Source organism: Chelonia mydas, chromosome 5, assembly GCF_015237465.2.
Source record: "Chelonia mydas isolate rCheMyd1 chromosome 5, rCheMyd1.pri.v2, whole genome shotgun sequence".
NCBI classification, from domain to species: Eukaryota; Metazoa; Chordata; order Testudines; family Cheloniidae; genus Chelonia; species Chelonia mydas.
Window position 1 is genome coordinate 60696221 of NC_051245.2, and position 22111 is coordinate 60718331.

General features: G+C 41.4%; 1 protein-coding gene across 5 annotated transcripts in view; it reads left to right on the top strand.

Moving 5' to 3' along the window:
- The first annotated feature begins 318 nt into the window (after window positions 1-318).
- LOC102930540 (endoplasmic reticulum aminopeptidase 2) overlaps window positions 319-22111 on the top strand; it is a 34508-nt gene continuing 12715 nt past the window's right edge. For 2 of the 5 annotated variants that reach the window (XM_037903292.2, XM_043546745.1), the window contains exons 1-14: window positions 319-1003; window positions 1771-1842; window positions 2468-3140; window positions 5128-5266; window positions 6527-6661; window positions 7053-7173; window positions 10488-10642; window positions 11637-11750; window positions 12940-13071; window positions 15891-16022; window positions 17554-17622; window positions 18739-18914; window positions 19666-19745; window positions 21807-21990. In XM_037903292.2, the coding sequence (XP_037759220.1) occupies window positions 2602-3140; window positions 5128-5266; window positions 6527-6661; window positions 7053-7173; window positions 10488-10642; window positions 11637-11750; window positions 12940-13071; window positions 15891-16022; window positions 17554-17622; window positions 18739-18914; window positions 19666-19745; window positions 21807-21990 (1976 nt within the window). In that variant the 5' untranslated portion in view covers window positions 319-1003; window positions 1771-1842; window positions 2468-2601. The remainder of the gene's footprint in view (window positions 1004-1770; window positions 1843-2467; window positions 3141-5127; window positions 5267-6526; window positions 6662-7052; window positions 7174-10487; window positions 10643-11636; window positions 11751-12939; window positions 13072-15890; window positions 16023-17553; window positions 17623-18738; window positions 18915-19665; window positions 19746-21806; window positions 21991-22111) is intronic. The other 3 variants (XM_007054085.4, XM_037903291.2, XM_043546744.1) reach the window with 3 other exon arrangements.

The window sequence follows — 22111 nt, forward strand, 5'->3', positions numbered from 1 at the left end:
CCCCGGGATCCTCTGCCGCTTATCCACCACCCCTCCCCCCGCTCCCTGCCCCCTTACCATGCTGCTCAGAGCACCAGGACTGGCAGCCGTGCCGCCCGGCTGGAGCCAGCTGCACAGTCTAGAGCACCGGGGCAGGCCAGCGGCTCTCGCAGTGGCGCTGCCCGGCAGCCCAGAGCGCCGGCGGCACAGCGAGCAGAGGCTGCAGGGGAGGGGGGACAGCAAGGGAGGGGCCAGGGGCTAGCCTCCCCAGCCGGGAGCTTAAGGGCCGGTAGGACAGTCCCACAGGCCATAGTTTGCTCGCCTCTGTGCTAGACTCTGAAATACTGGGGAGTTAATTTTGGTTGCAGAATAGTTGCTTTATTTTCAAGTCAGTCATTATGGGCTACTGATTTCTTGAAATAAAAGTTCTTACAGACAATAACACTTCTTAATAGACAAAAAAGAAAAAAACATACTTGCTTGTGACATGTGAAAACCAGCTTCCCAGATCAAATGGTTCCTATTATCTGGATTAGTTTTCCACGGAGACTGGAAAGTTCCTCGAAAATGGAAACAGTAAATCAATTATTTCTGAAGGCTGTTTTTGATTTTTCTATCATAAGCCTCTGACCTGTGGCTGCTATCAGTATAGGCTTTAGTATAGACTCACTGTGGTATTATAATTTTCTGTCCCACTCAAAGAGTTGGGGCACGATTGGTCGTTGTGAAGGATTCTGTGCTATTAAATCTCACAGGGTAGTAGGATGGGGGCACACAGCTTGCTTTGACTAGTGGGATAAATTATTGTCATGAGCTCTATCTGGTGAACAAACTCTGGAAACCCCCTGGTGGCTGCCTCCGAGTGAAAACAAAAGTGAAAATAAAGGCAGCACAATTCAAGACTGCAGAAGCAAATGGGAAATAGTGATATACAGCCGTCTCCATATGTTTGCTTTAAAAAAAAATCTAAAGCTGATTTTGCAGAAAAGATGTCGTGATGAGACAGGAACATGCCATGGATCATGTAAGAGAGCTGCACTGAAAGAGGGGTGGGGGGCTGTGTGTGGGGAGGAGGATTCATTCTGTGCTTGCGGAAGAAGCTCTTAGTAGAAACTACCCGTCATTGCTTTCCTGCTCCTAATTATTTTCAGTACAGTCATCAGCCATCTTTTAAACAATGTGGTGTATGTACCACATAGAAATATTCCACTTTCAATGCTTTAATATTTATTTTTGGCCTGTTTTTTACTTAAACTAATATAAATGAATCATTATAATAAAAACTATACATTAATTTTTTAAATCTTCTTTTAGGAGGTTTATTTGTACAGTGCTCTCATTCTCTTTTGCAGATTTCTAAACTTTTATGAGGGCACTCCACTGTCCAGATACTTGCCTGCTAAACCACATTAATTAAGTAAACAGAGAACCTGGCTTGAGCCCTTTGCCCCTGAGCAAATTGGCCACATTCACACCTCTGCAATTCCCCATAGTTTAACCTTGATACAGTGGACAAGGGAGCCATTTGGTAAGAAGAGTGAGATAGTATCATAGATAGGCACCAACGACCATTTTAGCAGCTGCATTCTGGACAAGCTGCCCAGAATGCAGCTGCTAAAATTACAACACTAAATAAAGACTTGCTGTGAGAAATGACACATTGCTGTGAGTACCTTATTCCACAAGTCCTGTCTCCTTCAGGTTAAGAGGAAATAGATGTGAGAGTTGAAATCTTCCTCTTGTCCCCTGCAAATAACATAATCTCAGACAAATGCAAAATTTTTCTTCCAGGTCTGCTAACCGTCAGGGCCCACTGTGAGATATAGATTTTTAGGAAAGCTGACAATGAAGCAAGTAACAAGGGTGAGTAGGGAAAGTGGGGAATAATTATTTTTTCTGCTACATCTTTTTTTTTTACATAAACATTAACCCTACAGTATATTTATTTTGATATGTTTATTTAGGCTGCAATTCAGCAAGGTACTTAAACACATGTTTAATTTCAAGCACATGAATAGTCTCTGCGGGGATGGGGTTTTATTGTATTTTCAAACAATTGTCTGAGGCACTTAGGGTACATCTACAGTGTGATAAAAGGCCCGTGTCATGGCTGTGGCTGGCTTGGGCCCGCAGGGTTTGGGCTGAGGGGCTATACAATTACAGGGTAGACTTTCAGGTTTGGGTGGGAAGCCAAGAGCTATGCTCCAGCCTAAGCCCAAACGTCTACACTGCAATTTTATAGCCCCACAGATGAGCCCCTGGAGCTTAAGTCAGCTGACCCAGATCAGTGGCTGGTCTTTTATTGCAATGTAGACATACCCATAGAGTTTCAAGCACCTCTTGTCATTTTAAACATTTAAATACGTGTAAACTGAGCTTCCATTGTCTGTGTGTTTTATGCAGGAAGCTTGATTATTACGACTAAAGATTTAACAAGTGAGGCTCAAACTTTTCTTACAGTTAAGACATCTGTTTTATTTTTCTCTAGATGCGAATTCATTAATGGAAAACTACATTACTGCCAGTGCATGATGCATTCTAAGCAAACAATATTTTCAAGACCTGGAAGTTTTAGCCAGAAGAAGCTACAGTTTTTTCTTTTGTTCTAGAGAGGATCTTTCGATGCATGCCTTTGCAATGGCTAGTCTCTGTAGAATATGTCCATTGGTAGTAGTGCTGCAGCTATTACACATTTATTCTCTGGGAATTTATGGACTTAAACATCAAACAGGTAAAGACAATGTAACTTCCCCTACCAATGGCAAGCCATTTCCTTGGAATAAGATGAGGCTTCCTGATATGGTAGTACCAATCCAATATGACCTCTGTATTCACCCTAATCTTACTACTGTACATTTTACTGGCCTGGAGAGGATACAGATCTTTGTGAGAGAGAATACTAGATTTATCATCTTGCACAGCAAAGGCCTTGAAATCACCAGTGCAGTTCTTCTGCCCAAAGATGACTTGGGGTCCAGAAAACCAGGAAAACAGCTTCAAGTTTTAGAACATCCCACATATGAGCAAATTGCCCTGCAGGCTCCTGAAGTATTAACAGCTGGCCAGCGATACCTGGTTGTCATAGAGTTTCATGCAAGACTGGCGGATGGCTTTGATGGATTTTACAAAAGTACTTACAAAACTCGTGATGGGGAAACAAGGTAAGGAGTCTCTTTGAAGTTTTCTAGAGAGACAAGGTGGGTGAGGTAATATCTTTCATTGAACCAACTTCTGTTGGTGAGAGACACACTTTCAAGCCACACAGAGCTCTTCTTCAGGTCTCTAATATCTTGGGACTGACAGGGCTACAACTACACTGCATAAAGTTTTACAGGTACTTGTGCCCTGACCTCAAGGTTTTATTTTTGCCTTATATCACTCTTAATGGTAATTGTATGTTTTCCTGGGATGTGACCTGTATGAAAGCAAAGTGATTAGCCCCAGCTTTCTGTGACTGAAACTTTCAATGAAAACACTAACTAAAAAGCAGAAGGCCTGCAGCTCAGTGGGGTCAGGGTTCTTCTCTTCAACTGGGCTTGGGGCATGGTGTGCCTTGCTCTTTTCAGCAGCAACCCTGCTGGCCCAATTAGGAGTGCTACTGCTGTGCTCTGAAGGGAGTCTGGTTCTGTTCTCTTGGATCAGAGGAAGGACGGTAGCTGTTATGTGGTGCCTCAAAGGACTATACGCTGGGGAGCTATAGGTGGTCATCTGTGAGTGATGGGGAAAGCCCTCCCTGAGCAAAAATTCAATGGAAGTGCGATGGATAAAAATGATAGCTGCAAAGTCTTGTATTACCTTCTATAGTTTTTGATTCCAAGTCAAGGGCATCACTTATATTGGATGATTTAGATCAGCATTTCCCAAATGGGGGGTTGCGAGATGTGTGTTCTGCGCGGTGAGTCGCAGCTGCATGCCTCGCCTCAGCGGGTTCCTGCCATCTCACTGCACTGTGTGTGCAGTGCAGTGAGAGGCGCTGCGACTCCTGGAGGCACTCACCCTGCACCCCACTCTGTGCACCAATGTGGCAGCAGCCAGCAGAGCAGGGTTTGCATCTGCTGTTGTGCCAGGAGGAGGGTAGCTGACCTGCACCCGAAGGTACCAGCACCATCCAGGGCATTGTTTTTAGCAGCCTTTTTGCTTACAGGAAGAGTTGCAAAATATACAATCTAGGCTGGCTAAGCCAGAATCTTACTAGATGAAGGCAAAAGTGGGGAAGGAAAAGGACTTGTGGGGAGCAAAACAGGTAAGCACATGCTCAGGTCCATCCATTTTCAGCAATATACGATTCACATGCTTTTTAAACATGCTTTGATTTAGTTTGTATGGGTGCCAGAATTATTATCTTTATCTGTGAATCACAAAGCACATTCCATTCAGTGTCAAAGGTCTCCTCAGTTGAAGGTGTTAGTTTACAAAAGCAAGTCACAAATCTGATGATGAGCATTCCCAACTGAATGTAATCATGTAACTGTTGTCAGCACAGGGGCTGACTTTCATTTTTCCAGGTGGGTGCTCCACCCCGGCTCTGCCCCAAGGCCCCACCCTCACTCCACCTCTTTCTGCCCATGGTCTGCCCCTCCCCCCAGCATCTCTTGCCCATCACCGAACAGCTGATTGGGGGGGTCCCGCTGAACAGCTGATCGGAGGGTGGCTGGTGGGTGCTGAGCACCCACTATATTTTTTCTGAGCACCCATGGAGTCAGCACTTATGGTTGTCAGAGTGACCAAACCCAATTAAGAAGTTTAGTTCTAAATTATTTAAAGTTACATCTACCAGCTGCTCAATTCTGTAAAATAGTCATGGTGCCTGCAATATACATTTACCCCCATCACATGCCCATCTATTATTTTTTCCTCTGGGTAACAAATGGATTTCAAGTGCTCACTTGATAATGTGCAGTTGGGTATTGACACTGGAATAAAGTGGCAGAGATACCAAAACATTCAAGAAAATCTATTATTTTTACTGGTATTTGAGCCATATTTTAACTGATAAAAAAGCATAAAAGCTCTGTTTAGAAACTCTATTTTTATAAAACTTGCTAGATCAAGGTCTAAATCTGTTGCATGCTAAGATACAAAATCAGTGTCAGTCTTGATTTCATGTTTAACTTGGAAGGATTTTTTTCTGTATGTCATGTCTCACAGGATAATAGCTACTACAGATTTTGAGCCTACCTCAGCACGAATGGCTTTTCCATGCTTCGATGAACCATCTTTCAAAGCCAACTTTGCAATCACGATAAGGAGAGAAAGAAAACACATTGCATTATCCAACATGCCAAAGGTATGATTTTGTTAAAGTGTTGATGATGTAGTCAGATAACAGCTCTGAATGTTCAGTTTCTAATTCTTATTTTTGACAGACTGAAGTTCTGTTCAGGAAATTTCCTGCTGAAAATTTAGATGAAAATGAAAAAAAATGTTTTTGTTGATATTTTCAGGAGAAAATATCAAATGTTTATCCAAAAACCAAAACTCCCTGACTGAAACTGTTGATAGTTTTCAGTTTTTCAATTTTCCGATGAGAAATATCAAAACTTTTTGATGAAAGCAGACCCTTTCCATGAAAATATTTTAGTCAAAAATTCAATTTTTCATATGAAAAAAGATTTTGAAAGAAAATTTTAGACCAGCCCCGTGTAAAACAGAATACGTTGTAGGCCAAATACAACTGGTGCTGCAAAGCCTTATGGATTTGGTCAATTATATGCATGTGCATGGTTCTGTTGAAGTCAGTGGGACTATTCATATGTGTATAGCTAAGCACTTACGTAAGTGTAACAGCAGTGTACCCAGTTTGGCATTGTTCTTGTCCACTGCCTTAGTTTACTTCTTCCTTAGTCAATCAGATGCCCACAACTGGAGCCTTTTTATCAACTCATCTTTTTGGGTATCTGGTTTCTTAATATAAAATAACAGCTGAACGTTACATTTTTCAGCCCGCTTCCCCAGGACCACTAGTTCCTTCCAGCCCTTTACCAGGGCATCACCATCCTTATAGCCCATGCTCCTTATAGTCTTCCCTCCTGGGCTTCACAATCCCTTACAGCGCTTTCCTCTTCGGGCTTTCTCTCAGTGGGCTCCCCCTCCTTGCAGGTCCCTCAGCCTTTTAAGCTAAGCCAAGCCATATATTTCCCTAATATCCAGCAGTGGGTCTCCTGGCTGTCACATGATCTTGCAGGACTACAGTTCCCCAGATCACTCAGAAAGTGTGCCAACAGACTTGCTTTTAAAAGGGCCAAGCCTTGGAACAGAGTTGACTGGCTCTGGGTCACCACTTCCCTTAAAGAGGAAAGACTATCTTGTTCAGGATTGGAACCCACAACTTTAAGATCTTCAGGCAGGGTCTTTATCATCATATTTGTATGGGCAGGGTCTAGCACACTGTGGCTGCTGCCAGCATGCAAATAATGAATAATTTTTCCTGGTATAATTTTATTGAACCCTTGGTTGATTTTGGCTTGCCATCTGTTAAATAGTTACTCATGGTATCAATCTATTGGTTTGTGAGAATTTTTAATAGAAGATTTTTTTTTAATTGCAGATTAAAACAATTGAACTCGAAGGAGGCCTGTTGGAAGATCATTTTGATGTGACTGTAAAAATGAGCACTTACCTTGTAGCCTACATAGTTTGTGATTTTAAGTCTGTGCAGGCCACAACATCATCAGGTATCAAGGTGAGTTCAGGTTTCAGCATAGCCAATAACTAAGGTTATTTTAGGGCTTGACATTTTTTGATTAGAACACTGAGGTATACAGGCAATGAGCAGAGAGACTGGAAATGTCAAGTCATATATCCAGGAAGAGGAAATAGACAACATAGTTACAAATCAGTGGATGTAACCAAACAGCTACCCCTATTGCATTAAAGCAAGTTCATTTCCACCTTTTCTGCCTAATAGCATTTCTAATAAAACTTTTGCATGATACCAAGTGCTGGAGTTGCTGCAGAGAAAGCATGTGATTGAGATGATGGGAGGGGAATTGATCCAAACATGATTGCTATCTTAAGAATAGATCTATAAAATGAAGAAGTTTGGGAATCACTGCTGTAAGCTATTTTCATAGGTATCCATCTACGCATCACCTGACAAATGGAGCCAGACACATTATGCCTTAGAAGCATCAGTGAAACTACTGGAATTTTATGAGAAGTACTTTGATATTAGCTTTCCTTTACCAAAACTGGGTAAGTCAAACATCAATATCAGTACAGTTCATGTATAACTCTTTCAGTAACAGAATTTCTCCTTTCTCACACAAAACTAAATGAGCAATTCAAAATTTTATTCTAGCTGAGAAAAGTCAACATGTTATATGAAAGATTATGTTTTGCAATAGAGTGGTTATAGGCTTCTGCATAGTTTAGCTGAAATCAAAATGTTTTTCCTTATAAGGGCAAAATTCTGTCCTCTGATCTGTACCTTGGATAAGCCCAAAAGTCTTTAATTAACTATGTTGCTTAACTATGTGAGAACAGTCAAAATACAAGACTCATGCAGACTATTGGAGTGGGAAGTTATCCTCTTGAAATAATGGAGCAAATGAAAGGACTTGGAGAACCTGAGAGTCCACTACAGCGTAATCTCGTTTATCTGAATGCCCTGGAAAGCAAATGAATAGTTTTAGATAATCGAGGGAATTTTCAATGTAATTAATAAACTATAGTGCACTGGCTCCTGTTTCAGTTAACTAGGAGTTTCCAGTAATTGAAGTTTGGCTAATGAAATTTGTACTGTATTTAAAAAATCCTCCTGTTGTGTCCCCAGTTATGGCAACTCCTTAAATTAAGGTACTGAGCCTTGCTGAGTACACAAGTATGTGCCCAATCCTGCGAATGCTTACTCTTGAGAATAGAGCAGAGGGGCCCAAACGTTTCCTCTCACGACCCCGCCCTTATGAGTAATGTAATGTGTTTGTGCCCCTCCAGGCCGGGAGCAGAGTAGTGGCCAGGCTGGGGCCAGTAGCCAAGAGTGGGAGCCAGGAGCCTATGGCCAAGCTGCAGCCAGGAGCAGGGGGCTGGGGGCTGGAGCAACAGCTGCAGACAGAGTCTGGGGGAGGGGTCGGAGCGGTGATGGGTGGCACTCCCTACCAGCCCTCCACCCCCCCACCTCATGGGGACTGGCCCGGGCCCCACTGAGCCTCCCCGGTTGTTCCTCTGTGCCCCCCTAGGGGGGGTGCGCCACAATTTTGGGACCACTGGAATAGAGGTTTCTAGAATTATACTGAGCTCCCTGTAAAACCTGAGAATGATTCTCTGGGATCATTCTCTTCTTTGATTGATCCACAGCCCTGGTCAGGAGTAATTTCCCAGGGAGTCCTTTGTGACTGCAAAACCTAGTGTTGATAGTTCGGTTTTTCACAGCACATGACTCAGCACTTCAAATCTGTTGTGCTCCTTCATAATTAAAAGTAGTTTAGGTTTTTTAAAAAAGACTATTGGACCTCAGTCAAACTAGCCTTTGAATCAAGATTGGATTTTCCACGGGGAAAACTATACTGAAATCAAGTAAATAATGAACTCACACAGAACTAAATTTCTATCAACACGGATATTGAAAAATTACAGAAGAAGACTCATGAGCGGTCTCAGCCTCTCCTCATCTGAGGGAGCTATGGAGACAGAAAACAACTCTTCAGAGCAACAAGAGAGAAGCAGCAGGGAGAGAGGCTGACCAAAGAGATTCAGCAGCAGCAGAAGTGCTCAGAACAAGGGAAGCCTTTATTTAGCTTTTTACTTGGAGTAGTGTTAGCTGAAAAGCTTCGTTGTAATGGACCTTTTTAATGCCCAGATCAAATATGGAGCTAGCTTGCAAATGAGATAATAAATATTAAAAGCTCATGGTGCATGGTACTGGCTTGGCAAGAAGCAGATCATTCACCCTTGGCAAATAATCTTCCTTCTGCAGATAATACTCTTCCATTAATTTTTTGGTATTCCTTTCCTTCCTGGAAGTCTCATAACTTTTGGAAAAGGAATTTATTTTTTGTTTTTTGAGCAAATCACTGCCTCTCAGACAAGATGTGTTTTTTGTATTTAATGTAAGACAAGCCATTTAATGTAAGACAAGCCAATCTAAATAGAAAAATAAGCTCCTAACATTACATTTTACAAAATTGTTTACTATGGGAGCTATAGGAGGACCTAGTACATTTGCCAACTTGATTTCTTAGCTGGAAAGGACCACCTGAATGTGCATCAGGATTCATAGGGCTGATGGTAAGACATTTGCATTTCATATAGGTTAACATACTCAGAATCTAAGGCTATGTCTACTCTACTGCGGGATTGATACTGCTGTGATCAATGCACCAGGGTCGATTTAGTGGGTCTAGTGAAGACCCACTAGATCGAAGAGCGACTCCGGTACTCCACTGGGAATGAGAGGAGTAAGGTAATGGGAGAGCGTCTTCCATAGACACAGCAGTATGTCAACCTAAGCTACGTCGTCTCCAGCTACGTGAATAACGTAGCCAGAGTAGCGTAACTTAGGTTTACTTACCACGATAGTGTAGACATAGCCTTGGAGGATGCATAGTCTGTAGTAGCTTGTTATCTGATCAGCAGTAAATTTCAGGCCTTTTCATGTGGTTGGTAAGTAGCTCTGTAGGAGTGTGCAATGGTGATAGTTTCCAACAGGGGGAGAAAATTAGGAGGGAGGAAAATGGAAGATCTCTGAGTTTCTGCAATTGCCCAGCGCAGCGGTTCAGGACCAAGTGCAATACTCAGATGTAGATACTTTGCATGCTGTATGTTGTCAGCTTGCCCCTACACTGGTTGTGTATATGAATATTTGATTTATTTCTAGGTTTTTCTATGGTGCTTATCACCACAATAACTGAGCACTTCATGAATATGGATGAATTTATCCTCATAACATACCTATGAGATAGGGAAGTATAGTTACTATCCCCATTTTACATGTGAGGAATTGAGGCACAAAGAAATTAAGTGATTTGTTCACTTATGGCAGAGCTGGGAAAAGAACCCTTGGTTTTTCTAAATCCCACTCCAAGGGCTTTATTCACAAGACCATCTTTCCTCCCTGTAAGGTTACACAGGAAGCAGAGCTGGAGACAGGTCTCTGAGGTGGTAGGCCTGTGTCTTACTACTAGACCATGATGTCTCTCTGATATCCTTCTAAAATAAGGAAGAAAAGCTAAGCAAAATAAGTTCTCTCTCTGTCGTACACTAGTCTAGGCTTTGTTAGCAAACACTTCTTGCCCGTAACGCTTATTTACCCAGCGTACAGTTCCTTATCCAGTGAAAAGGAACTCTTGTTACTCCACTGCTAGCTATGCTCAGAGAAGAGGAATCTGAAGTTGATTTGCTCCTGGCTTCCCACTTTTTTTCTCTCTTTCTCCTATGGAGGTCTGACTGGAGTCAATGGGAGTTATTGCACTGAGTTTGGGAAGGAACACATGGACCATTGAACTAGTTAACAACAAAGGGCTTGAAAAGTTAATACTCTGTAATAACACAGGTTTTATGTTAAATCTTAGATCTTGTTGCTATCCCTGATTTCCAGTCAGGAGCCATGGAAAACTGGGGTCTCATCACATATAGAGAGACTTCACTGCTCTATGATCCCAAGACCTCCTCAGCATTCGACAAACTGTGGGTCACAAAGGTGATAGGCCATGAGTTAGCACATCAGGTAACTTTTTTTTGTATTTAACTTGGACTTCTTTCTTTGCATGCCTGAAAAAAAAAGGCACTTATGTAGAGATGGCAGTTAAAGCCAAGGCTGAAGTATAGACAATCTAAAGAGCTTTAACAGAGTTAATGTTATGCATGGAGCCAAGAGAACAAATGGCTTACAAGGGAGAAGGATTGTGAATAATAATAATAATAATAATAGTAATCAATGGTATTTATTTAGGCACCTTTCTGCAGCAGCATTTAGAGTGCTAGATGGAACTATTTAGGACAAATTGTGCTCTCCCTTACACTAGTGTCAAGCTCAGACGAGTCATTCCAGATTGAACTTTGTAAATGCAAGAAGAATTTGGTCCATTAACTTTAGAAAAAAGAATCCAGACAATTCTTGCTACCTTGTCAACTTACAAATATTTAAATTCAAGGCCTCTTCTATTGTGGCGGCTGCATGTATTAGCGAATGTTGACTTTCCTTATTGTGAAGGCTTAAAAAAATAGTAAAAAAGGAGAATAACTATGAATGTAATTGTGAATCAAATAGCATTGAAAATGAAGCCTTCAGTTAATTCACAGAACAGATGCAGCAAGCAAGCAATGGGAGTGTAAGCTTCTCCTACACTCTCTAACAAGATGCTGCAATGATAGTTAGAGGGTCCACTCCCAGGAGTAAGAAAATATTTCATCCCTCATCTCATTTCAGTCTTTTGCTTCCCTTGATTTAAAATGTGACAGAATACAGAATAGCTTTTTAAAAAATTGCATATAGATTCAGAAATAAAAATCCAGCTTTCTTAGATTTCCATCACGTTTCATGAAATTCTGGTTTTGTCCTTTTTGTCCTTCCTTTGTTCAATTTTCTTTGACATATAAATCAAATTTGATCTTAATAAAGCACATAGATGTGCCTGAACTTAAGATAAAAGCTCCCTCTCTAAGTATAGTAATTGCCAAGTTTCATTTTCCTTTTGTTTACTTGAGATTTTGTCTTTTAGTGGTTTGGTAATCTGGTTACTATGGAATGGTGGAATGACATTTGGCTAAATGAAGGTTTTGCCAGATTCATGGAGTTGGTTTCTGTTAGTGCTACGTACTCAGAGCTGCAGATTGTAAGTAATACAGCTATCTTGCTAATCCTTCTTCTCTGTTGGGTGCTAATGAAAAATTATATACAGGTCACTACCAGGAAAATACAACAAAATGTTTTGTCTGAAAAGGGGTTAGCAAAGAGAGCATCTGCAGCTTAGAACAGCAGTATATCTTCAGAATTGATTCCTGGTCTGTAAGCACATTTTTGCAGTAAAATTTTAGTCTCATTTTCCTTTTAAGCCCTATTTCTTCCATCTCTCTTTCCTAAATCTAAGCAATTTTGTTGTTATAAAAAGAATTCCAGTAAAAGATAAGAGGCTATCTGGTAACTTGCCTTCTGGCACTTGCAACACTGTAGTTATGGTTGAGAAGGCATTTTTTTAGATCCTTTTTTTCTGGCACTTAAACACTTTTTTGAAAAAAATTATACTTTAGGCAAAAACTTCTCATATTTGTTCTCCACTCAAAAGTGAATTTATCTTGAAATTCTGAACTGAATTTGCCTGCCTATTTTTGGATTCTGTGTACATGATTTCCAGTCACCAGTCTTTATTCAACTGTGGATTATGCTGGCCCACACTGCTCGTTTGCTGTTCCAGCTAGAATAGCATTTAGCTGAATATTCCAAATGTATGCATATATGTATCTATGTAGCATAGAGAATCTATTGTAAACTATATTCATAAAATGGTTTAGCATATAGCAACCTTTTGCTCCCCTTAGAAATGAGTATAGACACAATCTGAAAAATTCTGATGTGAATTATGAACACTCAAAAACTGGATTCAGGCCTTTCTGAAGATTTACCTTTAACTACAGCAGAGCTGATGTTCCACTATAATAGGGGCCAGTTATGGATCTGAACTTGGATTATGATGATCCTTATCTTCACTGACATATTGGGGAGTTTGGATCTGGGAATTTGTGTCAGGTCTATTTTTGTTAGAAATTAAAATTTTGGAGATTGCAAAAAAACCTCTTGCAAACAAAGTTTGCAAATTTTTAGGTTTTTCAGATGTCACGCAAATATATCAGTATATATCAGGAATCTTTTCTGTACAGGAGTTGCACTTGATCATTATGCCAGGGAAGAGGTTTTTGCGTGAACATTTCTGTCTTTGTACTGTGTTTTATTTTTGTCCATGTAGTGTCTATCTCTTTGAATCCATATCACGTCTAGAAGGTGATAAGTGTCTGTACATCCCACAGGAGGATTACTTTCTGAATGTATGTTTTGGTGCAATTGCAAGGGATTCATTAAATTCATCTCATCCAATCTCCAACCCAGCAGAAACTCCTATTCAAATAAAGGAAATGTTTGATACTGTGTCCTATGACAAGGTACTGTTTATCAATTCATAAATGCAAAAAGATCTTTTGCTGCCACGACACTTGAAATTCTGAGCAACCTGAACACCAGTTGTTCGGAGGGAAAACTGTGAATCTTGCAGTATGATGACAGATTTGACATTAGCTCTCTGCATTTGTCTAACCTCCCATGAATTGATTAATTATTATGGTTCCACTCTGCTAACCCCTTGGCTCCAGCCACCCAGGGTTCCCCAGTACTAGATGATAACTAGGGTGAAATCCTGGCCCACGTATGATCTGAATATATGAATTGTGTGAAGGAGAGTTCCACAAGGGTTGTGTGTGTGTTAAAGTTCTTCCCTTTATGTCATTCCATGACCCTACTGCATCTCATGTGATGTGTTAGCCTTCCAATCCAGCAGCCTTCCTTCCCCCATCTGTAGAAGTGTTGGCCAGTGCATCAGTGTAGTCACATCCTGCGCCGACTCAACACACAGCTCTATATTGCTATGGATGGAACCTCACTTCATGTTGCATATAGGGTATGGACAGGCTGTTCCATAGGCTTCTTGATCCTGCCCCCAACCCACATATAGCAGAACCATACCAGTTCCTCAGCCTACTGCAATACGCCCCTGTGGGCAGTATTTGCCTCACCAAAGAGTTAAGTGTAACATACAACTTATCCTTCCAGTTGTACTAATGAAGGCACATTCTGATTTTAGTTTAAGAGAAATCATGAATATAGAAGGCAAACACGAACCAGAATGGGGTGATTTTGGCAGTAGACTACTTTCTTATACCAATCATAGTAAGTGTGGATTCATATTATGCTGTTTCCTGTTCTCCTTAGATCCCCTGAAACGTTGCATCAGCATTGAAATATCTGGTGTATTTTATATGATATATAATATTTTACTAGTTTGATCTTCCAGTATGTATATGTTAATTGCCATCCCATCTCAACAGCTTAAACTAGAGTGCACACAACAAGAGGAGTAAAATGGACAATCCAATCATATAATCTGTGGCTCTATAGTCGTGCTAACACATATGGTTGATTCTTATAAAGTACTCTTGAAGGAAAACAGGCTGCCGATGTAGCTATTAGGATGCTCCTCATCCATTTTATTTTATTTATTTATTTATTTATTATTTTGCAACAGCAGCTAAAGCTGAAGCCTACCCTGGCTTCTCAGGGAAAGCCACACAGTAAAGTTGCACGAGTTTAACTAAAACCAGTTATTGAACAAAATAGAGTTTAAGTCAATGCAAAAGATTGTGTGGATTTTGGTTTGTGTGGCTTCTTTCAGTTTCACTTAAACTGATTTTCAGTAGATTTAAGATCATTGGAAGTAAGTGGCTCCTTTACTAAAATAGGAGTGTCCACAGAAGAGTTAGTACTTTTAAAACTATATTGGTTTAAATTCACATTAAGTTGTACTGGTTCAACTGTCCCATGTAGACAAGGCCCAAGTCCTTTTTGAGATGTATAAAACACAGATGAAGTCAAGAAGGCTTTCCAGTCAACATAGTGGTCCTGCTCTTAGCTAACTTCAGGCTACCTTTGCTTGGAAGAGCAGAAGAACTGGCAGCTCCAGTGCAAAGATTCTGTTGGGGATTCCAAGAGAATAAGGCCAATACCCAATATAATTTTGGGTATTTATCAAATGTTTAGGATTAAAGTTGAATACACCCAGAGACCAAAGCAGGGGACATTGAATTCTATGAGTTTTAAATACATATGACAGTAGTAGTAATAAACATTCAACATTACTTGCTTTATGGTGTACTTCTATGATCTTTATATTAACAATATTAAACTGCAGATTCATTGATAGTTATTACCCAAAGCAACAGAAGAAATTACTTTATGCACTTACTCCATGTGAAACAGAATTGGCATTTACTCTAGATACTAAATTCTTTCACCAAGTCAGATCAGTATCTGATCCCCACTGGAAGCTGATAGAATACTAATGTGAATTTGTGTGGAACTCTTGACTTAAGTTTATTAATCATCCTCTTTAATAGCTTTTTAAATTAGTTAGTTGCCCAAACATGTGGATGCATGCACACTCTTTAGTACTAACATTAATTAATTACATTTTATAAAGAGTTCTGAGGTCTTTCAAATGAAAAGCATAATGAAATGCCAAGTTCTATTAGTTATATTGTTGAAGAACAACCTTAACTATAAGATTAACCAGAGTCAATATGGCTGCATACAGAGGCAGAGGAGGAAGAATTTTAGTGCCCATTATTGTAATATGACTGTTCTTTGGTCTAAAATCTGGAGTCAATGAATATGTCTGCAAATAACAAGAATCCATTTGCTGGTACTGAAATTTTGTCATTAATGACCTCTAGCTGTTTGCAGTTTTCTGTCTGTAGAATCCACTGTCAGATACAAAATTACAGAACTTGGTTATTATCCATAGGGACAATTCCACTTTCTTTGGGATACCCTTTCACATAATATGACAGCACTGAAATCAGACACTGGCAAAAGTTATAATATAATAATATTACAAATAAATTTCAAAACCTTTATGCTATGCTAAAGAATACCAGTGACCTGACCTCAACAGGTCTCCATGGTAGCTGTGGCAGTTCAGAATGCTTCAAGGAGCCAGCCAGTGTGTCTTTGGGCATCATGTCTTGAATACCCATTTTCACCTGGCTAATGAAAACATTAAGTACATATTGCTGAAGCAATTGTTTTATTCATACCACATTAGCAATACACTTTAAGCTCTCAGTTTAACCATCACTAGCTAAACAAGTCGTGCGCATAGGAATGTAATGTAAAATCATTTGTTTGAATACTTGCTACTTTTCTATTTTAGGGAGCTTGTATTTTGAAGATGCTCCAAGATTTCCTATCTGAGGTGGTGTTCCAGAAAGGAATAATTCACTACTTGAAGAAGTACAGCTATAGGAATGCAAAGAATGGTGACTTGTGGAACAGCATGGCCAATGCAAGTTCTGTCCTTTGTTGAAATATGTTGTATTATATCCATGTATACAGTAGCTGCAAATAGGGAATTTGGATTTTATATGCAATTAATAGAGGAATGTATTAGTGATTATACTGCATACAATTTTTTTTCAGTTGCCTTCACCAAAACTACATTAAAATAATCAGGATGATCCCATCTGTGCTGAAAAAACCCCAGCACATTCCAAATAAATGGCCCAGTACATGAGCTCCACACAGGCTCAGGAGTTCCTCCACTTGGAGCTCATTACAGGAATGGGGCCTACAACTCTCTCGTTATCTTTCACCACCCTAGCCCCAATCCAGCAAAGCTCATGCTTAGCTTTAAGCCCACAAGAAATCTCACTGATTTCACCATGCTTAAAGTTAGGCATATACTTATAGATCATGTGGAACTGGGGTCAAAATTTCCTTGAATAGTGGGTGCTGGACATGAGTAGTATGAAACTGTAATACAGCAACACAGACACGCATGGAAATGGAAAAGTGATTGTCTCAACTATCACAGGCTCACAGGAATTGCTCATGCTGGGCAATGTACAAAGGATTGAATTATGGACCAAATTTTCACCAGTCTGATGCAAATGCATCTGCAAACTTTGCTCACAAACCCTACAATTGCATGTACCAATCAGAATGGCAGATGCCTGCTGTGATGGGGCAGAGTGTCCCACATCAGCAGAGAAGGAGTTAAGGAGAGACTTTGGGCCCAGCTAGCCCCACCCCGCTATACCTGCAGCCAATGCTACACCTGGAGAAGGAATAAAAGGAGAGAGCCTGGTGCAGTTCAGGGCTGACTGGCCAGAAAGGCAACTTCACTTGTGACTGCTCTGCCTAGCAGGCCTGTCTCTGTAATGTCACTGGGGAGGATCAGCAAGACCTCAAGGAGCAAGCTATGCTCAGAGCAGAGACTGTTTGGGAACCAAGCCTGAAGGAAAGGGCAGAATGCCTCTCCCACAACTGGAACACTGGGGGATGGCCCAGTAGTCAGTTATGTTTGCTTTTGTGTTGTAGAGCATTTTGGGGTGGGGCTGCCTCTGTGGAGCCTGGAGATAGAGACTTCTTCCTCCTTGCCAGGAGATGCACAGCCGCATAAATTAAAGCAGACATGCCGTTTATTTGGGTGCTGACTAGAAGGATTCTATTGTATATTTTTGGTATTTTTGAAAAGGTCTTAAGTTGTTTTTTTCCCCTTTAATAGTGATAAGAGCACAAATTTAACATGGGAAAAATTTAATGTATAGATATATTGTCTGTCACTGTTAAATTTATCTATGCACAAACATACCTACTCAATATGCTCAAATGAGAGATTAAGAAGCACTGATGAGGGTCTGTCATTAGTAGCCCTTTATTTAGTGAGTGGCATTTGTAACTTCAGATTTACTAAATTATTTGATTGGTCTCTTTTTGCTGTATTACTGGTTTTTTTGTTGTGTTTTTTTTTTTTAAACAAACTCTTCTAAAAATATGTCATGTGTCAGGATTCACATTTCTTTTATGTTTTACAGACCTGCTCTGAAAGTGACTTCTCTTCTGGCAACTTTTGCTATACAGCTTCCAGGCCCCTTAGCAGCACAGTAAGTAAATTGTTAGAAGATAAAACACTAGAATGACAAGGTGATGATATGACAAGATGTCCTGCTGCCGACTCTAGGGCTTAGTAAACAAATCTTGCATCTCAGTTCTTCAGACTGGCAACTGCTGAGCTTGCCCTTGATTTGATGCACGCAGGCTCTGGAGAAAGCAATTCTAGATATGCTGCATTTAGTAAATGCACTTCCTGGACTTAAACTATAAAGCAGTGGAGCTTGTCACTTGTTTTCCTCACTAGAGATAAGGTTGCAGTGAGGAAGAGTGAATTAAAAAACCAAAAATAAGCCAAAATTTAGGAGAAAGGAATGGCTTTGAACTAAAGAAATCCCACTGTATGTCACGTGCTGGACAGTATGTTATTGGTTAATAAATTGAATCACAGACTTTTTCTGAATGACGTTATTGCATGATGCATTTTTATTCTGGAATACCCCAGAAATATACAGGTGTATCAGCACAGCTTGGCCACAAAGCATCCAAGAATCTGGTCCAAATTTTGGTTTGTGGCCTTGCTCAGCACCTTTGAAAATTAGGCCATTTGCGACTTGCTGCTAGGTATATTGTGACTTGCCCAAAGTCGCACAGGAAGTGTATGGCACAGCCAGGAACAGAACACAATTCTACTGTCTTCCAGTTCTGTTTGGATGAGGCATGAGATTATTCTTTGAGACACATTCAGGAGATTTATCAAAAACAAAACAAAACTTTCTGTCTTTTGGCTGCAGAGAAGATGGACTGGGAAACCTATGCCTCTCAAGGATATCTTTAGAATTTGTAGGTGTATGTAAATACCCGTACTGGCATTCTTACTGTAACAGCTTCCCAGTGTAAAAGCTTTACCGTCTTTGCCATTATTGGTTAAATGGATGTCTTGTACATAACCATCGCTCTTGCAGGGAGAACCATTGTGGTTTCTTGAATGGCATGTAAACTTGCTGCTCATTTAGTCCTGGCTAGCTCCCAGAACCAAAAGTCAAACCAGAGTCTATCAGATTGCCAGCACTGGGTCTCTGGCCTGCAAACCCAAATGTGTACAGATTTATTTTTGGGGGATACTTTTAAGTGTGTCACTGAATATAGTTTGTCTATGGTCATTTCAGTTCAGTCATATGGGGAAACTTACAGAGATTGAAGAGATGATGAACACTTGGACGCTTCAGAAAGGGATCCCACTGGTTCTTGTTAAATGCGAAGGGAACACCTTAAGATTGCGACAGGAGCGCTTCCTTAAGGGTGTTTTTGAAGAAGACCCTGAATGGGCTAACCTGCAGTCAAGGTATCTACACTTACCTTACTTTGGTAATACTACTTATGTGGTGTTTGTTCTGTTGCTGCAGTTTCCAGTATAGGAAAAGGTACCTGATATTCTGGCAGCTTGATATTACATTATCACCGTCTAATATAATTAGGTCAGCTTAAGCAGGAGATAAGTTTATCAATAGGTGACATGAAGTATGTGAACGAGGCATAGTACAAGTGTTCCTGCTGACTTGGCAAGGATGGACAGCAGATGTCCACTTTCCTGGCTACTGGCATGGAGCAAATCAGAAGCTGGCTGTAAGGGTAGGACTACATAAGAGGCAAATGTAACAAGAATTTATATAATGGGAAACTCTGTAGAGGACTTAACCACAGGAAAGGGTAGAGCTGAAAAGTGAAATGTGTTCTTGGTTGATACCCTAGTAGAGGTAGGATGAGGCTATCCTTCTATAAGAGAGGATCACACACTTAATATCCAGTGGGAGAGAGAACTGATCTGCTAGTGTTTTAAAATATGCAGATTTCCCTTATATGCATGTAGAGTGCCATTTCAAACCCAGATAGAGAAGTGATCCTTTATTGAGAGGGGTATTTCTGTTAGTGTTGGTGTGGACTTCTGCATGGTTATACCACGATTAACATTTCTAGCACTCAGTCTCATTCTCTATTGCTCGCCAGTTTAGGATTAGTCAGACACAGATGAAGCAAATCCATCTTCTTCTGTGGAAGCAAATGTTCCTTTATTGTATTTTTTCTTTATCTCTCAGGTATTTTTGGCATATCCCACTCACATACGTCACCAGCAGCTCCAACACTGTTCACAGACACATATTCAAAACTAAAACAGGTAATGAACTCTGATCATTGGTTTTGTAATCAGTAAATTGATTGCCTTAACTGAACAACAGGTTGACCTTTACTAATCAATTAAAAGAAATGTATTTCCTAAACAAAATTAATTTTAAGGATATGTGTTGGGGGTTGGCCCTCTGGGGAGCCCTCTTTGTTCCCTTCTTTATATTACTTCCCCTTCCTGCTTTACCATGCTCTTGTCTCTAGCTGAGGAAGACAAGATGCAGCTCCTGACAGAGAGAATTTCTGGTCCTCTCCTAGAAACGCTAGTGGGCAGACCTGTATGTTACTCTAAAGATTAATATATATGGGCGGGGGGAGAGGGAGGCGCAGGGGAAGGTGCTGGAGTTTCTGCTAACATTGTCAATAAAACATACAGATGGCTTTAAGAACTGAATTTTAATTCTAAGAGTTTCTTCTAAGTAACACACACAAATATTAACTTTATTATCATGGCCAAAACTGGGAAATGATTACAGGTAGGGACAAATAAAAAAAGATTGAGAGAGCATTTAGGGCTTGGGAGAGGTCCTGTACTGGCAATGGAAATTCTTCCACACAGCCTCTGGCCAGCTACTGTGCAAGGTACCCTGACTTGGAGGGATTATGTTACCTTAGTTTGTTCCCAAGTCTATTCAGTCACTGGTCTCTTTGCTGAGAAATGGACAGAGAACACCAGCCAATTTCACATAAGCCATCAAATAGCTTCAAAATGGCAACAACTGTTGATCTTGCAGCCTAAACAGGATTTGATCCAGCAATGTAGAAAGAGGAAAAAGGACCTGTCTCCCATTACCAAGCCCATAAATCCCACTGAGTTCTCAACCTGTTGAAATATTCTCAATCTAAACTCTTTGTCTACATAGTGTGCTAGTCCATACTGAAGGGATAAACATTTTAATGCACACTAGAGAGGTGCATTAAAAGTTCCCTAATGTTTGAAAATGGACTATACTAATGTGTACTAGGGAACTGTTAGTGCAAGCCAACAGGCCCACTCAGGCCAGCTGATGTGTGACAGGCCAGTGTATACAAGAGTTTACACCCCTCTGATGTGGACTAATGCACTGTGTAGACCAGGGGCGGGCAAACTTTTTGGCCTGAGGGCCACATCAGGTTTCCAAAATTGTATGGAGGGCAGTTAAGAGAGGCTGTGCTTCCCCAAACAGCCAGGGGTGGCCCGGCCGCCGACCCCTATCCCAACCCCCCTGCTTCTTGCCCCCTAATGCCCCCCCCCAGGACTCCTGCCCCATCCACTGTTCCCTCCGCCCCCGGACCCCCCCCCCCGCCCCTGACTGCCTCCTGCCGCCCCATCCAACCCCTCCTCTCATTTCTGACTGCCCCCCCCCAGGCCCCTGCCCCATCCAACCACCCCTTCTCCCTGTCCCCTGATTGCCCCTGGAACACCTGCCCCTGACTGCCCCCCGCTGCCCCATCCAACCCCCCCTCTCCTTCCTGACTGCCCCCTGGGGACCCCTGCCCCCATTCAACCCCCCTGCCCTCTGACCACCCTGACCGCTATCCACACCCCACACCCTGACCACCCCCTTGAACTTCCCTGCCCTCTGTCCAACCCCCCCTTACCGCGCTGCCTGGAGCACCAGTGGCTGGCGGCGCTACAGCTGCGCCGCCCAGCTGGAGCCAGCCATGCCACCGTGCAGGACAGAGCACCAGGTCAGGCTGGGCTCTGCAGCTGCGCTCCCCCAGAGCATTGCACCGGCGGTGAGCTGAGGCTGCGGGGGAGGGGCCGGAGGTGAGCCTCCCAGGCCAGGCAGGGGCAGGCGGCCAGGCAGGAGAGTCCCGTGGGCCGAATGTGACCCACGGGCTGTAGTTTTCCCACCTCTGGTGTAGACAATCCCCAAAATAAAAACTCTCTGGGATGAGGACTTCAGGTTAGCAAATAACTTTCTAATTCCATTTTCAGGTGTCTTCTCGGTAAATCTCACAGTTCCTCAGGTGAAGCCACTGACAGTTGTAATACTTGCCTGTGCTTTCATTTTAATTTTTCATATGCAGTAAAAAAAAATAAATTTCCATGTGAATCTCTCCCATTCAGACACACTAGAACTGGAGGGAGAGGTCGCCTGGGTGAAATTCAATGTGGACATGAATGGCTATTATATTGTGCACTATGAAGGGAATGGCTGGGACAACATCATTAAACTGTTGGATCAGAACCACACTCTTTTCAGCCACAAGGACCGGGTGAACTTGATCCACAATGGATTTCAACTGGTCAGGTAACACACCTTTCCTATTTTAATCTGATGAAAAAAATACCAAATTTTAACAGGGAAGAAGCAAAGATCTGTGTGCCAAAACGAAAGATTAAACTGCACCCGCTACGGTGCACACATTTAC